Here is a 20,538-nt window from a genome sequence, read left to right on the forward strand (position 1 = left end):
GGAGATAAGGCTGGGGCAGGCAAGGTGGGTGGTGGGGGCTGTCATTTCACGTCACCCTGGACCCCATGTACACAGTTGGATATAGTAACTGGCTCTTCTGCTGACATTTCTTTTCTTTTCTTTTTTAATATATTTTTTATTGATTTCAGAGAGGGAGAGAGGAGGAGAGAGAGAGAGATAGATAGAAACATCAATGATGAGAGAGAATCACTGATCGGCTGCCTTCTGCATGCCCCCAACTGGGAATCAATCCCACAACCCGGGCATGTGCTCTTGACCAGAATCAAACCCAGGACCCTTCAATCCACAGGCTGACACTCTATCCACTGAGTCAAACCAGCCAGGGCTGCCGACATTTTCTTACGTACAAACTGCAGTGCAGTGCAGCGGTGTAGGGGAGGCGCTGAGGTGCTTGTGCTGGAGTTAGAAAGTTAGACCTATGCCAGTCCCTCCAGTCAACACTGGCATGGAGGTGGGGTGTGAAGTAGCAGCTGGAGTGAGGGCATGGGGGAGGGAGGAGAAGTAGATCAGAGAGAGAATGGGTGTACAGATAGGAAGCCAGTGACTTAGCTGAGTGGAAATAGCATCCTTGCATCTCCTACACCACAGTTTCAAGAGGTAATGGGAAGGACAGGAAATGGGGAGCTGAGGCCCAGAATCGGGCATCAGGTCCACCGAGGAGTAGCCGTCCCCTTGTTTCCGGGTTTTCTCATCTGTAAAATGAGTGGGTGGGGCCAGAAACTCTCAAGGCCCCTTGTAGCTGGAGTAGTAAATTTTTAGCTACCAGGAACAGAGAGGGAAAGTCTTTGCAGACTTTCGTTTCCTTCCATTTACCCGCACATTCTCTCACCGTGGGTGGGTGAACACGCTCAGGGTCTCCCTTCCAGGAGTCTGGGATGATGTCCTGTGGCTGTCCTCTGAAGCTGAGCACACCAGCACCCATCTGGGTTTGAAACTTATTTTTAGTAGCTGACCAAAGGTCAGGAATGGAGGCTTTTTAAAAATTTCCTGGATGGAGACTGATAATGAAGCTGAATTTATGTCAACTCCCCAGAAAAAAGAGGGAAAGAATTGCAAATGCCACCAACAGGGGATTTTAAAGATTTATAACAATTAGTGTTTCTGATACAGTAATGCCGCTGGTGGTGGTAGCGGCATTTGTCTTTGTCAGACTCCATTGTCATTCAAGCACTTAATCTCCATGTACTGCCAGGACTAAATTCATTTCCTTGTGTCTGCCTAGTGGATAATTTTTCTGCCCTTTGACAGTCCTGTCTCAGGTGCCTGTCTCACACCGGGGCCTGAAGGGAGAGCTGAGGGTAAGTCCCCTCCTGGCCTTTACCTCATTGCTGATGTGCTCACTGGGGGGTAAAACTTTTGAAAAGAGAGAAAACGAGCATTTAAATGTCTCTACCTTTTTTTGAATAAGAACACAGGTGGAATCAGGACCGCTATAAATGATGAACGTGGCACCAAATTAGACCTGAAGATGGTTTTTGCTTAAAGTGGCACAGCTTCCAGCATCCAAGTCCCTGTAAAGGGAAGGCATGTACTTACATTAAGTAACATACTGGGACATCCATATGTGTTTACATGTATGCATGCGTACATGGCACTGTGCCCTTGGTTTTTATTTCGTGTCCTCTAAGCAGATGCGCCTGCATGTTTGTCATAAATTACTGTAGAGTAACAATTGTGTCCTCTCCCTTTTATTAAAACTCCTGAAATGAATTTCTCTGAGCTCAGGATAAGGAAATAGGTTGCCTCAGTCTAATAAGTTTGAATTCTTTCTTTTAAGTAAAGAGAGCTGGGTATCGCACTGTGATTCTGTCTTTGCTTTGGTTGCCACAAGCCTCTGCTCAAAGGAACTCTGCTGTTTCATCTGTGCTCCATTTTATAGCTGTGGCTATACAAATCCAGAGCAGGGAGACCCCACAGTAGGAGAGTAACACAGGGACAGAATCCCTAACATACCTTATCGCATTCCCATTCCATTCCAAACGCCTTCACTTCACTTTAGCTGCCAGTTGCTTCTCAGAAATACTTTGGAATTTCCACCCCACTGCCCTCTTATATTGTTCTCTGATTACAAGATGGATCGCTTTTAACTCCCTATTATTTATGTATCTATAATATCATTCCTTTTACTGGTTTGTAAAGTCTTTGAGGACCCATTCTTTACATCTGAAAGCAATGCCCCCTGCATTGCCAGCACTGAACGCTGAGCAAATGGGGTTTCCATGCAACCTAGAGGGTAAACCTTTAGAAAAGAGAGAGCAGTATCATTTCAATGTCTGCTTCCCTCTTTCTGAATCAGACAGAGAAAGATGAATACCATATGATTTCACTTAAATGTGGAATCTAAAAAACAAAATAAGCACAACAAGCAGAAACAAACTCGTAGATACAGGGAACATTTGGATGGAAGAAGGTGTGTCGGGGGGGATGAGTAAAAGGGGGGAGAAGGGTTGAGATGTACAAATTGCCAGTTAGAAAGAGGGTCGTGGAAATACAGAGTGCAGGATATTGAATGTAGTCAATGACATTGCGATGGCTGTGCGTGGTGGCAGACGGGTACTGTACTTTCGTCGAGGTGACCATTTTGTGAGTTATAGCTGTGTCCTATCACTGTGTTGTATATCTGAAACTAACCTAGTATTGCATGTCATCTGTAATTGAAAAAATAAAAAATAAAAAAAAAATAAAAAATGGGGGGAAATGGTATTGCCATATAAAATACATGGCAGCTAATTAAATGTTAATTACAGATAAACAGCTAATATTTTTAGTATACTTATATCCAATATAACATTTGGGACATGTGTGTTAAGATTTATTTGAATTCTTATCTATCCAGGTGTCCTGTATTTTTACTTGCAAAATCTGGCCACTCCATCAGTAAGTGCTGGAGTGGTTCTGGACGTGGACATTGCCACATGTCCTCTCATAGGTATAGACAGGAATGATGTGGCCGGCAGGAGGTCAGAGTCCCTATACATGGATATTAGTACAATATCCTTTTTTTAATTCCCCCCCACCCCCCAGCTGTTTAGTCACCTTGGAGAAGGACCATCTTTGCAAGTGGCCCTGAGCAGATCTGATATATCACATGTGTCAAACACAAGGCCCGCAGGCCAAATCCTTCCCGCCAGGCCTTGCAATGTGGCCCACACCGCGCTGTCATCACTGCACTCCGCTGCGTTTCCATCACAATGACAGTTTATGACTGTTCAGTAAACCATTCGGCCCGCGATTTAGGCTGGATTTTAGATTTTGGCCCCTTCTCTGATTGAGTTCGACACCCCTATGATATATGATATACACTTTGATGTGAAAAACTGGGTGCATAAGCCCCACAGCCATGCATTCTACAGTCACAGTGCTCTCTGTGGATTCAAATAATAGGAGACTAAGTGCATTTAGTGGGATGGCTAGAAAAAATAATGACCTGGCTCTCCGTGTTGAGAGATGGCCATTTGGAGGGTGATGGGAATTATCAAATGCCATTCCCCCACCTGAGCACCATAACACACTGCTTCCCCATAAGCATGGCTACATTCTTTAAAAAGGACCTGTTAGGTAGCCTAGTAGCCTAGTGATACTGTTACTTTAAAACAGACCTCAGCCCTGGACTTTGTGGCTGTTTAATGTCATCTGAGCTTTCCGAAGAAGTCAGTGGCTAAATGATAGACCAGGAATGGAAACGTTGAATTCCAACCCTACCCTGATCATTACTTTCCAAGCAGTGCTGAGGTAATTGTCAACCTAACTTGGCTTTGATTTTTCTCTTCTTCAAAACAAGGGCAGCCCCGGCCGGTTTGGTTCAGTGAATAGAGCTTCAGCTTGCGAACTGAAAGACCCCAAGTTTGATTCTGGTCAAGGGCACATGCTCCAGTTGTGGGCTTGATCCTCAGTGGGGGACTTGCCAGAGGCAGCCGATCCATGATTCTCTCTCATCGTGGATGTTTCTATCTCTCTTTCCCTCTTCCTTCCTCTCTGAAATCAATAAAAATATATTTTAAAAAAACTAACAAAGAAGACAAGAGCAATGTTCTATTTGTTCTATTATGTTTGGGAGAGCACTTAGTGATCTGTTAGAATTTGATTCAAAGCACAGGGTTGCAGTTAGGATAACAGTGGTCCCTAGATTCTGTTGCTTTTAAACAAGGGGCAGTGGACATTAGGCTTTTAGTGAGGGAGGAAGGAGACAGGTGAAACAGCCCCTGATTACGCTCTCTCACCCCCAAAATTGGGGCCTTTAATATGCTACCATTTGGAGATGCTGGAGGCGATCGATATTTTTTTAAGAGACATTTTATAGTTGTTCTATATTATTGGCTTATTCAACCATCAGTATCAACAAGCATTTCTTAAGACAAAACATTAGATTTTATTTATTTATTTATTTATTTATTTATTTATTTATTTATTTATTTATTTTAGGGAGCATACACAGACATTGTTATTGAGGAGGAAGAATTTGAAATCTGTTTGGATTAAAACCCAGCATGGAACAAAAACTGTTCCAAATAAATATATGTGGAAATGCACTGTTAGGTGAATTAGATTTATATAGATGTTTCCTTGCAAAAATAGAGGACTTATTGGGAAATTTGGACTTGTCTAGAAATTTCTTTGTATGTGGGAAGTGTATTTTATCTCCTCTGTGGCTACCTTTGTTCTTTTTGTTTCTTTTATGAAGCTCCTGATCCCAGCTCCTCCGTGGCCTCTGTCACAACTGTTTAGATGTAGGGCAGTTGTCAGAAATGTTTAGCATCTCATGGCTGCCAGTGACATTTCAGCGCGCCAGTGAAAGCATCTTAGTGTGCAAAAGGACGTTATTGAGTAGGCCTCGCAATTTCTCCAAAAAGTGAGATGCTAAATACAAATTGTCCTCTCGTATCCCGACAGTTAGTCAGCTTACTTTGAAACCACACTGCTCTGTGGAGGTGTTGGGCTCTTTTGAAGGTGGCTTTTAGAAGAGAAAAATCCAAGGCAGAAGTGACACGATGTTCTCCTTATCGAGTTTAAGGGACACTGAGTGTTTTTCATAGTTGTTATTGTTACAAAACAAACAACCAACATTGAATACTCTTCCAGGCAGACTGGAACTAAACAATGGAAAAATGGGAGCCCCGGGAGAAATACCAATGAGAGGCAGAATGGAAAGTTAATATGCACAGACGTAAGTCTGAGATTCTGTAAAAGGCAGTTGGTGCGGTGTGCGGGCTGTGATGGCGGGGTGCAAGGGCAGACAACTTTGCTCTCAGGTGACACAGAGCTGACAGCACAGAAGAGTGCGCTGTGCACAGAAGTAAATGTCACTCTGTGCACACGCAGCTGCGTGGAAGCAGATGGCTGTGGATTTAATGCCAGCGATGCCAAGATGGGCAAAGCATCCTGGATGGGGACCTGAACCCACAAACTGTGTGTTCACAGGGATGTGAGGCACTTGGCCTGTGTCATCTCTGCCTTTGTCTCCAGGGATTTGGAGATGGAAGCTCAGAGAGGAAAATACTACTAATGTATCCCGGATCACCTAGCGAATACATGGTGAAACCAGGATGCAAACCCATGTCTTGACTGGTTTCCCACTCGGTGCTGCCGCATCCATTTACCAAATGGAATGAGAGCTAGTTTTTCTCCAAGTGCCCCGTGTGGGGAGGATCTGACCCAGCCTGACGGTGACACCAAGGAGTGCCCTGGCCGGGAGGGGCTGAGCAATGGAAAGTCGAGGGGATAAAAAGGTCTTGTTTATTGCTGGCCTTCTGTTTGCCAGATGGCAGGATAAGCTTCTTATTTACATTGTAAGTTAGTCCTTATAATGGCCCCATGAGGTTGACCAGTGCTCTCCACTTTACAGAATGTCTGTGGGAAACGGAGGCTTAGGAGGTTAAGAAGCCTCACCAAAGTCACACAGCTACTCCACGATGGCAGTTAGCCTTCGAATTTTACATCTGAACCTTGTAACGGGTTATCGAATGGACTTGAATTTAACAGTGTCATCCCATGAGTTTAAAATTTGAATGTATTTCCAGGATCCAGAGGGACCCATGAACATGTTGGGTGGCATGACATTTTGGAAAGGATCAGACTAACTGGGCTGAGAAGCCCAAGTATCACAGAGGAGGAGGGGATACGTCTACTGTTTGATTCTTACTTTGAGGAGGGCAAGAGACCAGTCCTCGGGGAGGTTTTAGAAAGGTGGAGAGGAGGCAGAGAGGGGAGTGGAAGGAGAAAGAGAAAGAGAGGACGGGAAGCTGACAAGGAGTTTAGCAGCTGCTCCCCTTATCTGGAGCTGACTCGGAGAAAAAATGGTTCTATTTATTTGCCGTTTCCTTCCATATATCTTCCCAGCAGCATTCATCAATATCTGTCATTTCCCAGGGGGGCTGGACATGTCTGGCAATTCATTCTGCTGCATTACATTTCAATACGCGGATGGAGGCAGCCCGATTGCAGTTGTTAACTCTGACCTGTGCCCAGCCTCACTTAGACGCCGCCAGCACCCCGCCCGGCATCTGGGTGCCCTCACTTAGGCATTCTGAGCAACGCTGCTTGATGCCCCATTCTTGTTACCATGTTCTCATTAGAGTAGGCTCTATTTACTATGTCCTCAAAAATCAATTTGATGTTGTCACGTTAGCCTTTGGTCTCTACAGCTAGAGCTTTAGCTTTACAGCCAAATTATTATGTTTTGTGTGGGGTTTCTTTTTGGTAAGAATATTAAGTCCAGAGACTCACCATCGGAAGAGAGGCCGCCCTGGTGGTCCAGGTCATCAGGGGAGTTGCTGGCCAAGGCTGGGTCGCACTGCAGAATGGGGCGGGGGGGAGGGAGGGGGGGGAGGAAGGTGTGCTGGGTGCTAGTCTGCGGAAAAGCAGCTGTTATAATCCCAGCAACATCGAGGCTTCCTAAATTTCAGTTCACATATGAAGTCACCAGGCCCTCATCTCCGCCCTTATTAGAATCCGACTGGGAGTGGTAATCTCATTGGATGAGAAGAGGTATTTATTTTCTAGGAACAAGTGAAGAGGAAAGAAAAGAAAGGAAAGGCCAAAGGCATTTCTCTGTAAGTATGGATTCAGATTGTGTCCCTTTAAAACTACAGTGTCTTTGGACTTGCCATGGCATCTCTGTGTTTTTGTAATAAGATGGTAAGAGTGGCAGGGTGACTCTCTGTGACTGAGGGTGACACGACCTCTGCTCCTTTGCACCGTCTTTCCACGTCACCCCCACCGAGAGGCGTTTTAATGGAAAGCTGCAGCCACAGTGGGCAGTGGCAGTGGCAGCAGGAGACGCAGCTCACTGCCTCGGGTTTGTCCCCAGGCTTCGATTGCTGTGGTGGAGACATGTGTTTGTCACGTTCCCACAGTCCCCAGCTCTCTCACAGGAGAGCACTGGGCTTCGGTAACTCTTGAAATATTTGTCAGGTGCCCCCTCAGTCTGAGGCGGCCCTAACTCATGTGCTGCTGCCTGCCCTGCTTGCAGTGAGCTTCCTTTTAAAGTGGCCTCCTCGCTCTGTCCCCAGGCCTGTGGTTGGTCCTGTTACCTCGCCATTCAATATTAAACATAGAATGCCGGCGGTGAGTGCCATTGGGCATCTCTGGGGGATTGGTAGCAAAACAGGAGGAGTTCAGAGACTGCTCCGTGGGGCAGTGAATGTGATTCAGACCGTGAGGCTCCACTGGCGTCATACCATGCCCTGACTACCCACCTCTCAAAATCCACGCATGCTCTCTCCCTTCAGCTTGTGAACGGGAGACCTCTGGCTAGTAGGCAGTGGTAGCTTCAAGGTCTCAGGGTCCAAGCTCTGCTTTGGACTTTTCTTGTGTGAGTAAACACAGGCCACTTTTTTCTTTTTTTCTTTTTAAGGATAGAATAGCAGCACAATATAGAAGTCAGTGAACTTCAGCACCCACTGGTCACAGGTCTGTCGGTTTCTCAAATTATATTTATTTACGCCATTAAGAAGAATGATTTAGCAGCATTATTGATGCTGCCTAGGTATAGTTATTCTTTTGCAACGGGGACAAGAAATTGGAAGCCAGTCATCCATGTGAGAGGAAGATGAAAGGAGCCGTGTCTAGGTGGTGGTAGCATGCGGAGGATGAATAAGGGGGGCTGTAATTGCCTGTGGGCGTGACAGCCGCGATGATGAGGGACCCAGTGTTTGGGAGTGAGCAATGGGGCGTAGAAGGGGAATATCGTGATGATGATGGAGTGCACTCCAGGGCAGTGGCTGCTGACTCATGGATTCCATCCACATTCAGCCAGTGACTTACCATGGTCTTTCACCTTCCTCCACAGAGGGTTCTTAAAACACACAGTTCCTCTGACTTGTAAATGATCCAAAGGACTTAAGTTATTAAATGTGATTTGTAAGAGCAGGGGCTGATGTAGTTTAACGTGGATAACTCCTGTGGGACCACAAAAAGGACCCCCTGATTTTTTTCCTCTGGAAGGTGCAGTGTTTCGGGCTAAGCCAAGAGAGAGTGGCTTTGTGTGTGGGAAAATATACATATCAAAATGACCATTTTCACCGTTTTTATGTGTACATTCAGTACATTCACAGGGTTGTGCAACCATCATCACTATCTACCTCCAGAACTTTTCATCACCCCAAACTGAAAGTACCATTTAAACAATGACACGCACCCCCCTCATTCTCTCCTCCCTCCAGTGCCCAGTAAACACATATTTTTTGTCTCAATGAATTTGATTATTCCAGGAACCTCATGTAAGTGGAGTGTTAACAACACTTGTTGTCTGACTTATTTCATTCAGCCCGTCCTAGGGGTTCATCCATGTTGTGGCGTCTGTCAGAATACACTTCCTTCTAAAGGCTGGAGCACATTCCATTGTATGTATATACCGCATTTTGTCTATCCATTCGTCCATCAATGGACACTTGGGTTGTGTCCACATTTTGGCTGTTATGACTAATGCTGCTATGAATATGGGTATACAAGTACCCGTTGAAGTCACTGCTTTCAACTCGTGTGTGCATCCTCGGAAGTGGAATTAAGCAAGGGAGGTCTTAGTTAGCCGTGGAGAGGATGACACAGTGGGACTGTCCCTCCTCCCACTTTAGTGGTAGAGGTGAACTTTCGTGAGAGCTTCAGTATCTACCCAGGTGGGCGGCACAGGGTGAGAGATGTGGGCATGTGGCCCCATCTTCCTGCTTGTGGTGCCAGCACTGGGCTAGCTTCCCATTGTCTTTTTGTCCCAGCCCCTTTGTCTTGGTAATGCTACCCCCATTCTCCTTCCCTTCCTATGTAGCTCCCCCACCTCACAAAACCCTCAAGAGCAACGCAGTCATCCCCTTCGCTTCCCTTCGCTCCTGGTTGGTACCTGGGAGGGACACACAGACCTTTTCGGCGTTCTGTGGGTAGCCGAGCACCAAAGCCTTAGGCTGCTCGGTGATGTGGCAGCCAGGTCTTACTTTCCCCTGAGTGTCCTGTTTGTGCTCCAAGGTGAGTAGCCGGCAATGTGAGGCTGTGGACTGACCGCTAGGTCTCTGCTGCAATTCAGGTGCTATGGGACTTTTTTTTACTGGAGGCTTTTAAGTCTAGTCAGGCACCATTATTCCTGGGTGGCAAAGTACATCTCCAGAGACCATATGTATTTCTTTATATAGCCATTGTGTTAAAATGATTGCCGACCTGATATTTTTGTACTTCGGACGGGATACTCTAAGCTCAGGGGTTCTTTGAAAGCATGGGCGTATCTCTGGTTTGAAAACATGCGTTTATGGTCTTGCTTCTTGTTTCTTGGAATTCAGGATGGAAACAAAGGAAAACACGTTTTAGAGAAGGTGCTATGAGTAGCCTGGGCACGATCTGGGTCTAGGTTCAGTAACCTACTTATTTTTTTGTATAATCTTTAAAGGCTCCAGTCCTTCTTACTCTGTTAAGTAGAGGCCCTGTGACCAAATAGTAACACTCACCAGTACAAGAAGTCCATCCAAAGAATCCTCACCTCTGTGGTTGAAACCTGACCAGTTCTTCTGTCCCTCTGGCCCACTGACTCTAATACGGACTCTATTATGGCCTCTAAAGTTCTTGTTATGCCAGGAGAACATATGTATTAAGTGTTTCAGTTAGTGTACAGGAGTTTGAGAGCTGTATTTCCGAACAGCACAGAGCTGATCAAAGTTCCAGCTGTAACAACAGGCCCCGTTCGGTATTAAAACATAGCTGCCAGATTGCCAGGCAAGCTCACCTCTCATACAACTAATTGGGAATGGTGTTATCCATTAATTTCCACCCTGTGCAGCTGAATAATGTGGTTGACAGATGCTAATTTTCTTAAATTGTAGGCAGCAAATGATGCATGAATATAACAGCAACACACTTTTTTAGAGGCTCTTGGTAGTCATCAGAAGGAGAATTTATATAAAGTTTGATGTAATCACTACTAACTATGGCACAGTGTTAGTGCCTTCTAATGACTGCCTTGGATCCATCTGTTATCCTTTCTTCCCTAATAACACTAATGGAGGTCTAGGCAGGAATAAAACATCCCATGTGCTAGGCTAGCCAACCCTCCAATTTGTAACATTCATATGATTCCTAAGGATAAGGCTCATACAAGAATAATGACATCTAAAATCTAGCCTGTGATGGCATTATAAACATTTCATTATATATGTGTATACATGCTTCCTCATTGAATTTGTTTTTTCCCCCCAGTGGCTTGACACCCTTTTATTCCTTGCTTCACCTTATAATTCATTGTGCTGGGTAGCCCTTTGTCTTTCTTATTTATTTCAAAGTTTACATTTATTGAATGTTCCTTGTGTAAAAATCCTTTCTGTTTTGATTTACAACCACTGCATAAATGTACCCCTATTTTACAGCTGAGGAGCCCGGGGCTTGGAGAAATCCATGAATATGTGATGGGATGGGAGTCTGTGTTGGGGGCAGAATTGGCACTCAGCAGTCTGACTCTAGAGTCCACCATGACTTAGAGACGTTAATGTTCCTGTTAACTGCTAAGGACCTTGATGTCCTGTTAAACTTAGTTCAAACTCAGTTCTATAACTGATCTACTATTGACCGTCTAAAGGTCTCCTTGCGGGTTAGGATCTGTTAAGTCACAAAGAATTGAAGGCTGACAAAGCCCCTCCTCGACCAAATTCTAGCCAGGCATCTCCGAGCCCTCTTTCTCCACTAGGCCGTAACCTTGACCATTAAAGATTTGAACACCCACTTACATAGTTTCAAACAGCTCAAGGCTACATCCTCTGGATGACCCTAACTCCCTTAAACTGCCTGCCTGAGAAAACTCAACATGCTGCCAAAAATTTGCTGTTGTTCTGGCCACCAAGTAGGATCTGTGTCTCCGTGTCTCTGTGGGAGGGTGGAATCCTCACTTCCATGATCGCTAGCTAGCGGGCAGAGCTGGCTCAGTCGCAGTTCCACTGACCAACCCTTTACAAATTTTCTCTTCCATGACTCGGCTCCCTGCCCTCTTCCTCCTTTCTCCTGTTAAAACATCCAGTTACTTCTGTATAAATTGAAGGTGAATTTAGTTCAAACTGGATTCTTTTTTTTCCCCTGTGGCAGTAGTTTTTACGGATTAAAATCTGTCCCTACCACTTTAAGTAGTGTCTAACTTTGCTTATCTTTGACAAGGCACACCTATGGTCTTTTTTTTACCAAGGTTAGACTCATGCAAGAGGTAGCAGCAGATGAAATGTATGTGTAGTGTTGGCCTGAGGGATTTCAGAGGAGAGGATGGCAGGTGTGTCCTGTTAGCTAGGTCTCTGCTTGCTGTAAACCGCTCTGTGAGAGCTAACAACAGGGAAGTGCTCAAAGTGTGGTTCCTGGTGCCCCGTCCCCTAGTGCTTTTTCTGGGTCTGTCCAGAGCAAGCATGACAAGCTTGTGGCTCATGGGCCGCCCACCTCCCTGATGTGGCCTCAGGAACTGCCATTACGAGGGGTGGGAGGAATATGCTCTTGGCTTGTTTGCCATGTTAGATTTTGGAGCAATTTTTTTGATAGGAATCATTAAAACCAGTTTTATATAGGGTATCCCAACACTTTTCCTTGATAGCTCAATTGATATTTCTTTCTTTTCAGATTTAACCCGTTGGAATTAATAACTATTCAAAAGTATGTATACAGTTTTGGGGGGACGCCCTTTATAATACCATATAAAGAAATCAGTAGAGAATAATTTAATACACCTGCATATACCTGCCAGCCACTTCTTTCAAAGCTTAATATTTACCACATTCTTCAGCTACATTAGAAAAACTTAATATTAAAAATTATTAAAACCACAAGTGAAAACTTAATTCTTATTCCCTGCAGATAATTTTTAAAACAATGAAATGTTATAGCAATCTTCTCCCTGGCCCCAATTCCCATTTTCCCTGCCAAAGAGAACAACAATTTTGCAAGAAATACAGTTCTTTATTGTAATATTGTTCAATAGTTTTCTCCATTTCTTTTGTGATCTGGCCAAGGAATCCATTGCGTTGGTTTATTTTGTTGCTGTTGGTGGTGAGAGTATATTGGTGGAGTTGTAAAGCTCTTATGATCATGTGAGTGGTGATAGTATGTTGGCTGCCTTCCATGTCCCAGGCTGTGTGCCTTAAGTGCATTATCTCATTTAATCTCATCTGTAGGTTACTTTCTTTTAAATATAAAATCATCCTCTCTTATACCTTGTTTTTCACCTTAGCATATGTGATGAATATTTTCCTGTGATAGGATTTGGGCTTCAAAGTAAGAATCCATGTTTTGCTCACTTATCAGCTGTGTGCTCTGGTCTAACTACATAACCTCACTGAGTTTTAAAGTGGAGATAATATGCCCTAGTACCCCATAGGTTAAGATGTGGCAGTGGCCAAAACCGGTTTGGCTCAGTGTCAGCCTACGGACTGAAAGGTCCCAGGTTTGATTCCGGTCAAGGGCATATGTACCTTGGTTGTGGGCACATCCTCAGTGGGGGGTGTGCAAGAGGCAGCTGATCAATGATTCTCTCTCATTGATCTTTCTAACTCTCTATCCCTCTCTCTTTCTCTCTGTAAAAAATCAATAAAATATATATATTTTTAAAAAGATATGGCAGTGTCTGACATATAGTAATGTCTCAGTATATTGTAACTATTATGCTAGACTACAAATTAAACTTAAGAAGATAATCTCGTAAGTTTTATTTTTCCCATTTAAGTGCATTTCAGTAAACAAATGTTTATTGAGCACAACTAAGTGCCAGGCCCTGTGCCAAGTACTAGGAATACAGAAATGAATACCTATTTCTTCCTCTTGGGGATTATAGAGAGATAGTATAATGATTATTTTCTAGTAAAAGAAAAAAAGACTGAATTACAGAATGTTTTAGTGACCTATAGTATTTACCCTTTACACTTTTTATGATGATGCTACATTCTTCAGGAGTTCTCATAGCTACCTGGCTTGGTTTTAAAATGAAACACCTGGGCCAGGACACTGATGAGGCCAGAATACACTCCCTCCATCATGTAAACTCTGACATTAGGTAGCTTCTGTACCTCCTATCAGGCCTCTCTCTGAAACGTGTACAAAGAAAATAAAAAGCATAGAATACAGGAAAAGACCCAGGAAGGACCAGTGGGTTCTAATTACTGGAGGTTGGTATATTTTTAACATGTAATGCCCTTCAAACAGTGAGAGTTAATTCTGTGTTAAAGAAACCACTTATTTATGTAATAATGGTTAGCATTCATAAATGCAGTTTATAATTTTCCTGTTCTTTATTAACACCCTACTTTTAAGTCTAAAGGGGGCAGATTTTTCAAAGCCCCTATTAGTCCAACTTTTAGTTCATGTTTCAAAATAAGGCAAGGAAAATAAATTCTAGACTTTAAATGTAACATCCTTCACAATATGTATCTGACTGTTTTTGAGATGATGACCAGAACCACAAATTGTAACTATTGCTGAATTTTTAATGATAGGGTTTATGCTTCAATTGATTTGCATTATGTTTTTTGCTTGGCAAAGGTCATAACCTATTATGTGGTGTTGATGAGAGCATGTGACAAAAATCTGTTTGTTTGTTTTTACTGGAAAATAATAGGTTGCAGTTAGAAAATCGGGAAGAAAAATCACTGAAATGTTGATGGTGGTTTTTGCTGGTGTATTTGTTTTTTTTCTTTCTTTAGATATATTTATGTTTTCTACTTGTGAGTGACAAGAAATTAAAACCAAATAAAAAGTTTTCATTCTTACTATTGTTATGGCTAAATAGCTAACATTTACTGAGTGCTTTACTTACAAAATCTTCTAAACCTCTTAATAGCTTTACATAGTCAATCCTATAATCTATCCCCATTTTAGAGATGGAAAAATGAAGGCCAGGAGAGGTTGACTAACTTCCTTCCCTAGTGTCATTCCATTATAGGTTAAGATATCAAAAGCAGATCTGGCAGAAACCGGTTTGGCTCAGTGGATAGAGTGTCAGCCTGCGGACTGAAAGGTCCCAGGTTCGATTCCCGTCAAAGGCATGTACCTTGGTTGCAGGCACATCCCCAAAAGTGGGTGTGCAAGAGGCAGTTGGTCAATGATTCTCTCTCATCGATGTTTCTAACTCTCTATCCCTCTCCCTTCCTCTCTGTAAAATATCAATAAAATATATTTAAAAAAAAAAAAAAGCAGATCTGGTTTTCTCTAGTCTGTGCTTTCACTGTATAAGAGAATGAAAGAGCAATTTTGGCAAAATAGAAACCATTTTTACCTTTGTAATGAAAATATATATTTCTAGAAGCACTTTCATTAAAACACTAGAAGCCCAGTGCAAGAATTCATGCATAGGTGGGGTTCCTCGGCCTAGCCAGTAATCAGGGCCTTTTGGGGTTGTCTTGTCCAGGCCCAATCTGGGCTGATCAGGGTCGATTGGGGCCAGCCGGCTGGGGGAAGGGACTGTGGGAGATCAGCCAGATGCAGGAGGTTGGCTGTGGGAGTGCACTGACCACCAGTGGGCAGCTCTTGCATTGGGCGTCTGCCCCCTGGTTGTCAGTGTGTGTCATAGCTACAAGTTGAATAGTCAAATGATCAAACCATCAAATGGTTGCTTAGGCTTTTATATATAGAGATAGACTAGATCTCAACATAGACAATTGTGGGAGCTGCACCTAGCTCTTATACTTTGATAGTGCTTATAGTTAGAATGGATATTAATAGCTAACTACTGGTAGCTAACATTTTGCAATATTTATTAACCAGTGGGACATGCTTGTGAAGTATATGCCACAGGTAAGAAGAGAGTGGGCCTCTTTTACATGGAACAGATCTGTTGGGGGAGAACAAACATCACCTCTGCTCCAGGACCACCAGCCACCGATGTGGCTACAGTCCCTCCTGATTCTGAGAAGTACAAAGTTCCAGCCCCCACAGACACAGCCCTTAGATGAGACACTACAGACTGCCTGCCATCTTATTGTTCCTATGTGTTTTATGGGAAAGAAGTGCCCACTTGTTCTTTTATAATTTTAGAAATATTTAATGAGCACCGATTATAGCCAGTCATTGTGTCAGTATTGGGACAAAGCAGATAAAAATAAAAAATGGCCTCTGCTTTTACTGAGCATCAATACTATGTGAGTACTCATAACTTCATCCTAATTTCCTGAAGTCAAAAAGCCTTATTTCTTGTGCATTGATAACTGGCTTAGTCCCTGTACTAAGAAATTAATACAGTGTGAATTGGTTCAACTGTTTGACTTCCAAAGGCATGCACATATATTAGAGTTCAAGGTTGATGTGAATTGCTCAGTGAGGCTCGACTGACATTGATGTCCTGATTTATGCAAATGAATACAATTATATGTCCCGTGGACATGGTTGGATGACCAACCAGTGCTTCAGAGAGAGAAGCACCAGCCCCATTTCACTTTGAAAGAATTTCTTCCTTTTGTTGGGCTTGATCTCCACTTTGCGGACTCTTTTCCAGATGAATCCTCAATCACTTTCCATATTAGACACTTTAAAAGTATAGTTATCACTTCGTATGTTTATTTCTAAGATGCTAGGAATGCTTTGTGTATTATAAAAATCCTCAGCACATTCTGGTGGAATAGGCGGCAATAACAAGATACTTCATTCTGCCTTAGCTACAAATGCTGGGGATGAAGCCGTACTCTTGGGTTTACCAGTATGTGGGAAACCAGGGTCAGAACTTGTCTTAATGAAAACCATTTGCCTCTGGTTGCTTTTGGTAAATGTAGTTACAGGCAAACATTATCTAGAAGGACAATCGCTGTTGCCATGGAGGTGTAACTGTTCTGCCTGTCACTTACATTGTCTTTTCTTTCATCCCCACAGGAAGGTACCTCCTTCCTAACCCCACCGCAGGGCAGACCTGGTCAGCATCTGCCGAGACCTCCAACCTCGTGCGCATGCGCAGCCAGGCCCTGGGCCAGTCCGCGCCCTCGCTCACGGCCAGTCTGGTGAGTGTGTCTCTGGGCTCTGTCTGTGGTGAGTTGGGTTTTACCCATCTTGCCGCCTCCCTACGGACTGTTTTAAGTTTATTGAGTTTAAATAAATTTGAACCTACATTTAACATTAAGCACAGAATTAGCAATGTGGAATTCCTTGCTTTCAGTGTGCTCATTTTCCCAAGTGCCAACCCTCCACCCCCTAACCTAATTTGGAGTATTTCTTTCAATTTTACTCTATCCCATATCGTTTATTTCAGTGTGTCACAGTATGTACCCTTTGTGAAGTGTTAATAGTTAATGGTTTTTGATTGGATTATATTTAAAATACCTCTGCTGATTACAACTAACAGTTTCAGATTTGATAATGATGCCGAGAAATGGAAATACATATCTATTAGAACTTTCTTTTTTTTGGGGGGGGGGGGCGGGGGTTGACATCCTATATAATAAAGAGCTAATATACCAATTATACCGAACGAACGTCTGGAAAACCATCTGAATGACCTTCCGTATGAAGCCAGGGCTATGAGGGCCGAAGCAGCCGGGGCTGCGAGGGCCTACCCTTGCATGAATTTTGTGCATCGGGCCTCTAGTTGTTTAATAAAATTAAATAGGTTTCAGGTATAGAATTCTATAATAGATCACCTGTATATTGTATTGTGTGTTCACCAGCCCAAGTCAATCTCCCTCCATCACCACTTATCTCTGTTTTTCCCTCTTCTACCACCTCACCCTCTTTCCCTCTGCTGATCACCCTACTGATATTTGTGTGTATGAGTTGTTGTTTTTTTAAAATATATTTTTATTGATTTTTTTACAGCGAGGAAGAGAGAGGGATAGAGAGTTAGACACATCGACCAGCTGCCTTCTACACACTCCCTACTGGGGATGTGCCCACAGCCAAGGTACATGCCCCTGACTAGAATCGAACCTGGGACCTTTGAGTCCGAAGGCCGATGCTCTATCCACTGAGCCAAGCCAGTTAGGGCTGTGTCTATGAGTTTTGTTTTTCCTTTGCTGAATCCCTTCACCTTTATCACCCTTCCCCCAACCCACTCACCTATGATAGCTATCAGTCTGTTCTCTGATATCTGTGAGTCTGTTTCTGTTTTGTTTGTTAGTTTATTTTGTTCATTAGATTTCACCTATAAGTGAAATCATATGATACTTGTCTTTCTCTGACTGGCCTTTTCTTTCTTCTTCCTCTTCCTTGTTTCTTTCTTTCTCTTCTAAACAAGCTGAGGTTTTTGGAAGTGCTCTGTACAGTAGAACATGATTCTCTTGGACCCTCCCCTGGCCACAATCCTCACCCCCAGCACCCCATCTTAGAGCTGTAAGCCAGCCTTCTCCTCCAGACTCTGCTTAGCGTGTATCATGGCACACCTTTGTTTTAAATCTTTGTGTTTATGCCTAATATTCCCCTGCTAGACTGCAAGCTTCTTTAGGGCAGAATTCCTGTCGGGTTGGCTTGCTGCCCCTCTCTGATCCTAGCACAAGGCCTTGCCTTTAGGAGGCATTCAATAAATAATGCTGATGGAACGCATAATTATTCCTAGGAAGTGACAGATTCCTGCAGTGGCTAGGCGAGAGTGCTGGTGTGATTCTCTGTGCTGTATGGGTGGCCTAATAAGATCATCCATCTAAAACCTCTTTGGTTTTGTTGTTCACGCATCTCACAATTGTGATTAGCCTTAAAGTCCACGTAATGGGCCAAATCCCATTTAGTTCTACATCAGCTGTTCAAAAACTAGGCTGGCAAAATTATGAAGAGATTACAGTGTCCACATTCAAGGAGATTTTATTAATCTGCCTGGATGCAGTCCTGTAGCACATTGGCTTAAATATTTTGTTGATTCATTGAAAAAGTGATTTGAAGCAAAGTGTGTAAAAATGGGAAAAATAGGAATCAATGTGGTTTTATGTCCACATCACGGCATTACAAGTTGATGTAACAGAATTTCATGTTCAGCACAACATACATTTCAGAAAGTAGAGACCCTCAACCTGAGAGGGGCTCCTATGTTAGTGAAATATAAATGAAGGCCCCTTGGCTGGCAGGTATTCCTATGTTAGTAAGATATAAACAAGGGCCCCATGGTTTGGTCGGTATGAATTTTAGTAAATGCATGACCTATGGTGATTTAAATGCCATAGGCAAGCTTGAAGGTAATGCTAACTACCTTCTCAAGAAGGAGATTAATTCCTAGCCCAAAGTATCTAGTTTTTCTTGGCAATGCTAAATGTAGCTGTGCTCCCTCTCCCAGACATTTTGGGCATTTCAGATAAATGACATGTTGCCAATTCATCCTAAGTAGCCTGGTTGCTGGCAGAATACATGCTCAGCCAGTGTCCGCCTGCTGGGACACCAGCCGGGAGTGCTGATGAAGTGTCAGATGTATACTTCATATACATTAATCTGGAGAGGGGAAAACTCATTTCCCCATTTGCTTCCTCCATCTTTCTGTCCCTCCACACACACATGGGTAGTTTATCAAAGAAGTCATAGTCATCAAAAGCAGGGGGGTTTGACAGATGCTGGTTTCTGGCAACACATGGACATTTCAGGAGGCAAAAGCAGGACCCGCGGTGACTTACTTTTCTTTAGGAAAATAGGGCTGGGAGCTCTGATGGTTAAAGGTTAGAAATGGTGTGTGTGGTCATCGCAAGAAGCATCCACTTCTTTCGTACTTTGGGGTAATAGATAGGTGGCAGAAACACAGTGAAAATTGGTTTTCAATTTTTTCCCTCCAATTTTCTGTGCGATTTGAATCATGAGACTTATGTTTTGTTTGTGTGAACATCCTGTCACATTCTTTCTTATTGGAATTTTTCTTGACCATCCAATTTGAAACTGTTCCCACATTGTATGTTCCTTCTCCACCACCCCCCACCTCCGTGTTACTCCTTCACTTTTCTCCATAGCTTTAGCTCTTTCCAATAATCTACATAATTTACCTTATTGTATATCTCTCTTAATACTTAATGGAGATTTATGAGGTTGAAGATATTCTTTGTTTTCCTAGCTACTCCTTCAGGTGCTCAATGCTTATTGAATGCATGGACATGTATGTTTCCTTTCTATAAATTTTTAGTATGCTAAATGGATTCCTGTTTATTTTTTGTTGTTTTAATCTGCGATTAACTTTTGGGGTTTCTATTTTTATTCCACTGAAGAAGCTATTCTTCAAGCCTAAGCGCAGTTCACTAGGCAAACTGAATTCAGTAATTAAATTATAGTTGTTTAGTTGGAAAATGAGAATGAGGGGGAAAAGCAGTGTGATTAGCAGATAAACTCTAGTTTCTACTACTTGTTAGCTGTGCGAACCTCAGTTTCTCCATCTATGTAGTGGGTCTAATGGTTGTAGTAACCTCATAAAGTTACTGTGAGGATTAAATGAATGAACTTGTATGTGCTACTTTGCACAGTGCCTGTCACTCAAATGCTGGAGTCAGTGTTCCTGGGTTGGTAGGAAAAATGTATCTTGGGGGTTATCAGCTGGGCATGGCTGAGATGATATTATCCGAAGGGAGGGAGACAAGCACTTACCTCTCAGGTCATTTAATTTCATTTTTGTCCTTATCCCTTGCATGATGGTGGATCACTTCGTTTCTTTCTTCCTCATTTCTACTCAAAATTCACCAACCCAACAAACTGGAAGTTATCTTTCTAGAAGAGTTAACTTAATTGAGGCGAGGGCATGCTTTTAATATTGTTTTTCAACTTTTTAATATTAGGTTAAGTGATATAATTTTGTTTCTCTAGTGACCCTCTTCTGACATTGTATCCATTCCTTTTCATGGAAAATTTATGTTTCATGATGTACAATAAATATTAAAACCAAACGATTTAAACTAATCTATTCAAAGAGCCTTGATGAATATTCATATTTTCTGTTTGCCAAAAATGCATTATGAAGAGCCAGGGCAAATTCACTAAATGTATGCAAAAGTGCATTTTTCTTTTTTAATTCATTCAGAATGTACTGACATAATGTCAGCATTTATTTAGGCTAGAGACTTTATTTGCAGCCATTTAATATGATATCAATACTTCATTAGCCTTATAGCTCAAAAACAAAAACCTGAGCTGAAGTCCAATTAGTGAACT

The 20,538-nt window shown here is 42.8% G+C and overlaps 1 protein-coding gene across 3 annotated transcripts in view; it reads left to right on the forward strand.

Annotated features, from left to right (window-relative positions):
* MAST4 (microtubule associated serine/threonine kinase family member 4) overlaps positions 1-20,538 on the forward strand; it is a 505,205-nt gene that overhangs the window by 150,568 nt on the left and 334,099 nt on the right. For all 3 annotated transcript variants that reach the window (XM_036408807.2, XM_045571483.1, XM_045571484.1), the window contains exon 3: positions 16,315-16,439. In XM_036408807.2, coding sequence (XP_036264700.1) covers positions 16,315-16,439 — 125 coding nt within the window. The remainder of the gene's footprint in view (positions 1-16,314; positions 16,440-20,538) is intronic.

This window comes from Pipistrellus kuhlii, unplaced genomic scaffold, assembly GCF_014108245.1.
Source record: "Pipistrellus kuhlii isolate mPipKuh1 unplaced genomic scaffold, mPipKuh1.p scaffold_m20_p_4, whole genome shotgun sequence".
Taxonomy (NCBI): domain Eukaryota; kingdom Metazoa; phylum Chordata; class Mammalia; order Chiroptera; family Vespertilionidae; genus Pipistrellus; species Pipistrellus kuhlii.